General features: G+C 44.6%; 1 protein-coding gene across 1 annotated transcript in view; it reads left to right on the top strand.

Moving 5' to 3' along the window:
* APBB2 (amyloid beta precursor protein binding family B member 2) overlaps positions 1 to 9,329 on the top strand; it is a 53,199-nt gene that overhangs the window by 7,779 nt on the left and 36,091 nt on the right. The window contains exons 2-4 of the mRNA XM_015828289.1: positions 4,177 to 4,382; positions 6,874 to 6,959; positions 8,784 to 8,844. Of these exons, the coding sequence (XP_015683775.1) occupies positions 4,177 to 4,382; positions 6,874 to 6,959; positions 8,784 to 8,844 (353 nt within the window). The remainder of the gene's footprint in view (positions 1 to 4,176; positions 4,383 to 6,873; positions 6,960 to 8,783; positions 8,845 to 9,329) is intronic.

Here is a 9,329-nt window from a genome sequence, read left to right as displayed (position 1 = left end):
TTACGCATGTCACACATCACTTCCCGTTGTCTCCTTTTCTTAAATCATCCTAAATCCACGGAGTCTGGTCTTCCCAAGTTTTTCAGCTTGAAGCCGGACGAAGTCGCTCCGCCATATAACGGAAGATTAGTTTTGAAGTGCTCGGCGTTTAGTTGGTAGATCCGTCGGATGGCTTTGATAAATAACCGGGAATTATTCTTTTATTATTATTATAATTTTTACCGAGACGACAGTTGGCACAACCTGGATTAATCACCTGTTCCATTTGTCAGCCTTGGTATAATCCAGTTACGGAAAAGTCGACCTATAAATCAGTGATGGATTTTTGTTCAGCTGCAATCGTATTTATATATAGTCACAGAGAATTCACGTGTTTGGCGGTATTTTATTATTAATGAGAAAAGATCTCGTTATTTCGGGTTGAATAGCTAATCTAATTGCGCTCTGGGACGGTGCTGTGCTTCGGATGAAATTTCAGACTGTCTCCTTCAGTGAAAACCTACCGACGTTTGTTGAATTATACTGCCATCCTTAATTAAATTCTGTGTCACCTTGCAGGTAAAATATCATATTTCCTTCATTAAAATACCAAAGTTTGCCGCTGGAGAAAGGCTATCCGGATAGGTTAAGATAGAATTATGGAGAAACCTATTACCAGTGAGGGCAATTAACCAGTGGAACGGCTTTGCTCTCAGAAGTTGTGGGTGCTCCATCACTGGAGGCTTTTAAGAAGAGGCTGGAGAATCATTTGGATTTCCTGCCTGAACAGGGGGTTGGACTAGATGACCTCCATGGTCCCTTCCTATTCTATTCTATTCTATTTTCTATTCCATTCCATCCCATTCCATATTCCAATATTTATTCCACTCCACTCCATTCCATTCCATTCTCTAAGTCTTAGGGTTAGGGTTACATCACCATGACGTCACCTCTATCTATCTACCTACCTACCTACCTACCTACCTACCTACCTACCTACCTACCTACCTACCTATCTATCATCTATCTATCTATCTATCTATCTATTTATCATATTTATCTATCTATCTATCTATCTATCTATCTCTCTATCTCTCTATATAACTATATAACTATCTCTATCTATCATCTGTCTATCTATCATCTGTCTATCTATCTATCTAATCTATCTATCTATCTATCTATCTATCTATCTATCTATTTATCTATTTATCTATCATATCTATCATATCTATCTATCTATTTATCTATCTTTATCTATCTATCATCTGTCTATCTCTCTGTCTGTCTATCTATCTATCTATCTATTTATCTATCTATCTCTATTTATCATCTGTCTGTCTCTCTCTCTCTCTCTCTCTCTCTCTCTCTCTCTCTCTCTCATCTATCTATCTATCTATCTATCTATCTATCTATCTATCTATCTATCATCTATCTATCTATCTACCTATCTACCTATCTACCTATCTATCTACCTATCACTTTTAATGTGTGCCATTGCGCCCACAGTAAAAAATGCCAATAAAGGTTATCTTATCTTATCTTATTTGATTCACTGGATGTCCCGATTGAGAGACACTTTTAATCCTCCAGAGGTCTGGGTTTCAAAAATAATTCAGATAAATTACTGTCCCTTAAAACCTTGAAGTGAGTTTCATTTTCTTCCAGATGTTTGGATGCTGACACTCAGTTTGCAGCTGCTCAGCCAATTTCTCTGGTTGCAAAACTGAAGGGAGCTAAGTGTGACCTGCGCTTTTCTCCCCCCCCCCCCTGGCCTGCATCTATTTATCTTCTGACGTTATCTGCCCCCGTTTTTTTGTTTTCCTATTTGGATGGTTCCAATACACGTAGCTTTCGACTTACAACGGTTCATTTAGCGACTGTTCAAAGCTACAACAGCACGGGAAAAAGTGACTTAGGACCCTTTTTCACACTTAGGACTGTTGCGGCCTCCCCCGTGGTTCACGTGATCAAACTTCAGAGGCTCGGCAACTGGCATGTACTTACGACTGTTTGCAGTGTCCCCGGGAGTCACGTGATCCCCTTTCCGCGACTTTCCAACGAGCAAAGTCCGTGGGGAAGTCGGCTTCACTTCACAACTTAACAATTGCAGCGATTCACTTAACAACTGGGGCAAGGAAAGGCATAAAGCAGGGGAAAAAATTGACTGAACAACAAATGTCTCACTTAGCAACGGAAACGTTGCGGTCGTAAGTTGAGGACGACCTGCAAATCGAAGGAATCCGTCCTAATTTTGATTCAATAAGTTGGCATTTCCCTTAGCCAGAGTCTCCCAAATAAATTTTGTCTTTTTTTGGGGGGGGGGGGATTGGAAATGTTTGTGACCGTAATGCAGAAGCGGCTTTCATTTCCACGTTGACTTTTATTAGGTTTATTTACACTGGTTTTTTTTCTGGCTTTGCCGGGGTGCTCGTTTTGCATTTGTGTTTCCAAGTGAAAGAAATTGAATTTCTGATTTGTTTCCAGTGTGCCGGGCTGTAAACCGTGAACAATTATTGCTGTGTTCTTTTCATCTTTGTTCAGTTGCTTGATATAGGGGGGGGAAATCACCCATTATGAGCAGCTTTGTATAATTTTGCCTTCACAGGGTTTTGTTATCTGAGCTGGAATTGCACTGATTCGTTTTCCTGGCTCCACAGCTAGTATTTTGCGATATTACGGGACCAAATATTGCCGTATCTCTTGTGTGTCACGCAGTTGGAAGTGCCTAGCAGTAGTAAAAAAGATGTTGAGACTCTGGAAAGAGTGCAGAGAAGAGCAACAAAGATGATCAGGGGACTGGAGGCTAAAACATATAAGGAACAGTTGCTGGAATTGGGGATGTCTAGTATAACGAAGAGAAGGACGAGGGGGGACATGATAGCAGTGTTCCAGTATCTCAGGGGCTGCCCCAAAGAAGAGGGAGTCAAGCTATTTTCCAAGGCGCCTGAAGGCAGGACAAGAAGCAACGGATGGAAACTGATCAAGGAGAGAAGCAACCTAGAACTAAGGAGAAACTTCCTGACAGTGAGAACAATTAACCAGTGGAACAACCTGCCTCCAGAAGCGGTGAATGCTCCAACACTGGAAGTTTTTAAGAAGAGACTGGACAGCCATTTGTCCGAAATGGTATAGGGTTACCTGCCTGAGCAGGGGGTTGGACTCGATGACCTCCAAGGTCCCTTCCAACTTTACTACTACTACTACTACTATTATTATTATTATTATTATTATTATTATTATTATTATTAATCGGGCAAATTACTTTAAAACAGCCCAGTCGTTTTAGACAGAGCTCTCCCATTCTCGAATTAGCCTTTCCTTGCTGCTTCTAAATTGATGGAACTTATTTGGAAGTTGGGTGCCCAATAACCTAGGCACTATTGTGTAGAATGCGTCCAAAATTCAGAGCTCGTTGAAATTTGGCACAAGCATGGATGCTTCAACGCAGCTGCCGCATCGTGCTCGACCGTGGTCACGCGGCTATAATTCCCAATGCTCCCTGCCAGCTTCCCACGAAGGAACGAACTCATTGGGGAAGCCAGCGGGAAGTCGAAAGTTGTCCCTGCTCCGACTGTTGGTTTTTTTTGCTCACCTTTTTCTGATTAGCTGAAGAAACACTTCAGAAACGGCGAAGGGTCTTGCTTTGCTGACAGGATGGTCGTTTTCTCCCAAGGGTGCTTTTTTGAAAGGCTTTCCTTCGAAGACGTTTCGCTACTCATCCGAGAAGCTTCTTCCGTTCTGACCGAATGGCGGAGGAGGGAAGGATTTCTATCCCTCGCAGTCCTCTGGACGTTTGCGCTCTTTCGGAGAGCCGTGGAGACCCCCTTGGAGGTTCACCTGTGCCCTCAAGGGTCACCTGAGTAGTGCAAACGGGCGTGGAACCTTCTTGGAACGGCGGGAAGTTCAGCAGTACTAACGACCAGATGACTGCAAGGAATAGAAATCCTTCCAACCTCCGCCGTTCAGTCCGAAACGGAAGAAGCTTCTAGGATGGGGAGCGAAACATCTTCAAGAAAAAAAAACAAAGTCCAGTTGCCTTTCAAGGGAGCGCTTTTGGGACTTGGATGGTTGAGAATCGGCATAGACGACAGTCATTTTGCAAGTATTAGACGCTTTTTTCCCCCACCCACCCCCCAATTTCTTGAACCTTCGCAGTTAAAGAGACTTTTTTTGGTGGATTCTTCTTCCCAGCAGATATTTGGAGCGACCACTCGTTCCAGTCCGATCCTGACCTTCCACCGGGTTGGAAGAAGATCAGCGATATAGCGGGGGTCTATTACTGGCACATACCCACAGGGACCACCCAATGGGAGCGCCCCATCTCGGCGCCCGCGGATCTTCAGTGCTCAAGGAACGGTTCCTTGAGTTCGCTCGCCTCCTCGCCTAGTCCAGAAACGGAGGTAAGGTTGAAGGCCTCCTACAATCGGAGAGTAAACCGTGTTTTAAATGAATATGTCATTTTTTTAAAAGAAAAACAAACAATCAATTCCATAAGTTTATTTTAGACGGGGTTGGACTAGATTACATCCAATCTAGTTGTTGTTTTTGTTGTTATTATTATTATTATTATTGACCATCGCACAGTCAGCCAGATGTTCAGACTGGATCTGGCATTTTTGTCTACCTATCGAGTCCTTCCCAAGGACCTGGGATAGCCAGATGTGGATGTTTTTATTTTTTTTATTTATTTATTTATTTATTTATTTATTTATTTATTTATTTATTTTTTATTATTATTATTATTATTATTATTATTATTATTATTATTGACCATCGCACAGTCAGCCAGATGTTCAGACTGGATCTGGCATTTTTGTCTACCTATCGAATCCTTCCCAAGGACCTGGGATAGCCAGATGTGGATGTTTTTTATTTATTTATTTTATTATTATTATTATTATTATTATTATTATTATTATTATTATTATTATTATTAACCATCGCACAGTCAGCCAGATGTTCAGACTGGATCTGGCATTTTTGTCTATGGAGTCCTTCCCAAGGACCTGGGATAGGCAGATGTGGATGTTTGATGGTATTACAGATCTCGTCGCAGGATGGAAGCAGTTCCTAGTAAGGCCGCCTTTTGCAATTGACTAATGGCGAATTTGTCAATGCCAATGATGGTGCTCAAGTGGTGCTCCAGTTGTTTTGGGATTGCACCCTTCTAGCACTGATGATGTTACCTAGTTGAGTCATAAAACGCCTGCAAGAAAACCGCCAAGCTCTGAGAGCACCAAGGGACCCCACCGTTTCTCTAGTCAGCCCTACACTGGAGATATCTACATCAACCCCCCCCCCATCCATGGTGATGAAGGCCATTTCAGCGGGGCTCAAGTAGTGAACAAGAGACCATGATTATCCTAAAGCCCTGCTTTTTTAAAAAAAAAAAAAGCCATCATAGCTAAAAAAAAAAAAAGAAAGAAAATTCAGTTACGTTACACCAGTGAGGGCGAACCTTTTAGAGACCGAGTGCCCAAACTGCAACCCAAAACCCACTTACGCATCGTCGGGTGCCAGGTGGGTGTGGCCCATTGGGTGGGCGTGGCTGCTGTGGTAACGGCAGACTGGGTGGGACTAAAAAGTTCAATCAATCAATTCCAACTTTGCGAGATTTTTTTTTCCCGCAAGAAGTTGAAATTGACTGATTGATTGAACCTTTTTTTTTTGCACATGGCGGCGGAGGCCTAAAGCGAAAAGGTTTTATAAAACCCAGCGGAAGGCCTAGGACGGGGGCGACGGCGCGCGTGCCCACAGAGAGGGCTCTGAGTGCCGACTCTGGCACCCGTGCCACAGGTTCGCCACCACTGCGTTACACGCCTGTGCAGGGATTGACAGCAAAGGAAAACCTACTCCGTATAAAGGCATCTCCTGATACGTTCCCTGATTTACAAGTGGTCTGCAAAATAACCTTTGGCAACCTTTGCTTTTTTTCTTAAAAATACCATTTTATTGGGGACTGGCTCAGAGAGGGCCAAGCTAGGCAACCAGCTTCAGAGTCACCTCTGCAAAAATGTGTTGGCTAAACATTTGATCGCGACGCTTAACCATTCTTTTGGCCTACCAGTAACCACAGCCACGGAGAGTGGGCAGCGCATTGTGTTTTGTGTCGGTTTCCTGGGGTTGTGTGTACAGTTGTTTGGGCCTCCTGCTTTGAGCCAGCTCCGTAAATTACATCCCCGTGCAATTTGAGGTGTTATGTTCCCTAACGCAGCCTTTAAATATCGGTGCTAACAAAGGTGTTTCTGTGTGTTTCCCCCCCCTTCCTTTCCATGCCCTTCCTGTTTATTTATCTATTTTTTTAAAAAAAACAACATTATGCTTTTTCCTGTGTGAATATATACATATATATATATATATATACATACATATATCTAGAAACAGCCCTGGAGTGATTTTGCGGTGCTGAACGGGGCAAAGATTAATAGTGACATTTGGAAGGCAAGTATCCGGTCAGATTTTTCGAAGAGCTTTTGATACTCATTTCAGCTTCTTCTTCTTTTTTTGGGGGGGGGGTGGTTAAAAAAAATAAATTATGATTTGCATTTTGCATGGCTGTAGCTGTGTGGGCTGGTCTCTCTTCCCCCCCCCTCCAAATATCACTCATGATAACGAATCAGCCAAATGAATGTGAGCTTTGCCAAGCCAGGTTGGATCCCCCCCCAAAAACGGGTTCCTGGTGCCTGTTTTTTTCACCCCCACACAGCCTGAATTTGCTCATTTGTCATCCCCACGTGCTTGCCCTTAACAATTGTGCTGTGAACAACGCATGCGTGCTTGTGTGTCTGCCGAGCATATATATATATATCTTTGTTTTCCGACCCTCTTTAAGAAGGGAGAGTTGCTCTGGGTCAAACGGGCTTAACACGTTGTTTTTTCATCCTCCCGCAGGACCTTCACGCAGCCACCGTGAACCCAGACCCCAGTTTGAAAGAGTTTGAAGGGGCTACTTTACGATACGCTTCCCTGAAGCTCAGGTGAGAAAGAGGGGATGATGGTGGACAAGGTGGCAAGATTCGTCAGGGGCGAAAAACCGGGACCACCGCGTTGCGCGCCACGTACGGCGATGTAGTGTTCAAAGAATCTGGTCAATTGACAGCGCTAAATTGGTGCTGGATAAAAGTCAACAAAATTCAAAGGGGGGTGGACTTAAACAAGAGTTCTCCAACCTTCCCATGGGGGGGCAAGGGGGGAAAGAGGGGATGGTTTTGTGGGAGGGGTAGGCGCTTGAACGTGTGCTTCCGTGCGCAGGAGCCCCTGTTGCTCGCTCAAGTGGGGCCGAGAGCCCCCGTGACCCTCGCGTGAGTGACACTGCAAGCACCTGAGACACACACGTGGGGGCCGCGAGCCCCTGTGACGCTTGCGCGAGGCCCCGAGCGCCCACGACTCTCGCGTGAGTGGGGCTGTGCACATGTACGCACCCGCATCAGCCAGCCACTCGCGCAGCCCGGTTGCAAATAGGCCCCGGACCTGTAGTGGGGCTGTGGCCCACAGGTTGGGGACTTCCGACGTAGACCACTTACGGCAATGTAATGATTCCAGGCTGATTCCTCTCTTGACTCCAACCCCAGACTCCGCCTCTTCTTCTCCTACAGAAATTCCTTTGCTTGCACAAGTAGCGCTCAGCTTGCAATCATTTGTTTAGTGCACTATTCAAAGTTGTGATGGAAAAAAACCCATTATTTACAACCGGTCCTCACACTTACAACCGTTACCGTGTGCCCAGGGTTACATGATCAGGATTTGGGCAACCCAGCATATAATTATAACAGTTGCAGCGTCGTGTGTGTGTATGTGTGTGCGTGCGTACGTGACGTGATCACCATTTGCAACCTTCCCACTTGTCTTCCAACAAGCAAAGTTCACGGGGGCGGGGAACCAGATTTGCTTAATGACCGCGTGATTCATTTAACAACCGTGGCCAAAACAGATCGTAAAATCAGGTTGGTCCGTTATTTTTTTTTTTACTCTCACGACTTAAGACTGTAACGGGCAGGCTCCGTTACAGTCGTTAGCTGAGGACTACCTGAATTTGAGGATGGTTATTTTGATTGATTTATTGATCTANGGGGGGGGAACCAGATTTGCTTAATGACCGCGTGATTCATTTAACAACCGTGGCCAAAACAGATCGTAAAATCAGGTTGGTCCGTTATTTTTTTTTTTACTCTCACGACTTAAGACTGTAACGGGCAGGCTCCGTTACAGTCGTTAGCTGAGGACTACCTGAATTTGAGGATGGTTATTTTGATTGATTTATTGATCTACCACATTTATTGGCTGCCCATTTTACCACCGATCTGTTAATTTCCACAAAGGAGTGTTAGAAAGAAGGAAAGGAATTATTATTATCTTTTATTCATTAAACATGAACCTCAGTCAACTGAACATTCAAATTGGCTGGCACTGATGGTGGTTGTTGTTGTTGTTGTTGTTGTTGTTGTTGTTATTATCTTCTCCAGTTCTTTCTCGTCTATTCTGCTGTCTCCAGGCACTGCCACGTCCACTATCCACTATCTTACGGCTCAATACAAAACACGCAATTCTATCTTGGTTACGCTGCGGTGGGCTGTCTACTGTAGTGCAGGACCACATCCAAAGGTCCTGAAATGTACCGCCAGCCTCTTTCCGGGTCTGCCTGCCCAGCATTTTGGAACCGCCTGTGTCCGATTTAAAACATTCCCCTCCCTTTGGTGTCCCTTGGTGTGATTTGGAATTTCTTTGACTTTGTCGATATCTATTGGAAGCTTGGTCTAATCTAACAGAAGATTCTCCTTTTTTTTTTTTTTTTAATTCAATAGAAATCCTCCGCAGTGTGACGAACCTGATCCCGGTAGCATCAACAGCGATCCGGAAGCTAAGGTCAGTAAGCAAAACACACGTCGTCCTCAACTTAACGAGCACAAATTGAGCCCACCCGCGTTTCTCTGGCTAAGCGAGGCAGCTGTTTGGCGAAGTTTTGCCCCGTTTTACGACCCACTGACTTTGCTTGTCAGAAGGTCGCAGAAGGGGATCGCGTGACTCCCCGGGACACTGCGACCGTCATAAATAGGAGTCATTTGCCAGGAATTTTGATCGTGTGACCGTGGAGATGTCGCATGGGTCATAACTGTGATAATCTGGTCCTAAGTCGCTTTTTTCAGTGCCATTGTAACGTACGCAATTAGATATGTCTAACCTAATGAAGAGAAGGACCAGGGGTGACATGACGGCAGTCTTCCAGTATCTCAGGGGCTGCCCCAAAGAAGAGGGAGTCAAGCTATTCCCCAAAGCACCTGAAGGCAGGACAAGAAGCAACGGATGGAAACTGGTCAAGGAAAGAAGCAACCTGGAACTAAGGAGAAACT

The sequence above is a fragment of the Protobothrops mucrosquamatus genome, unplaced genomic scaffold (assembly GCF_001527695.2).
Source record: "Protobothrops mucrosquamatus isolate PMUCROS unplaced genomic scaffold, P.Mucros_1.0 scaffold4384, whole genome shotgun sequence".
NCBI lineage: Eukaryota > Metazoa > Chordata > Lepidosauria > Squamata > Viperidae > Protobothrops > Protobothrops mucrosquamatus.
This window is presented reverse-complemented; position numbering and strand designations above follow the sequence as displayed.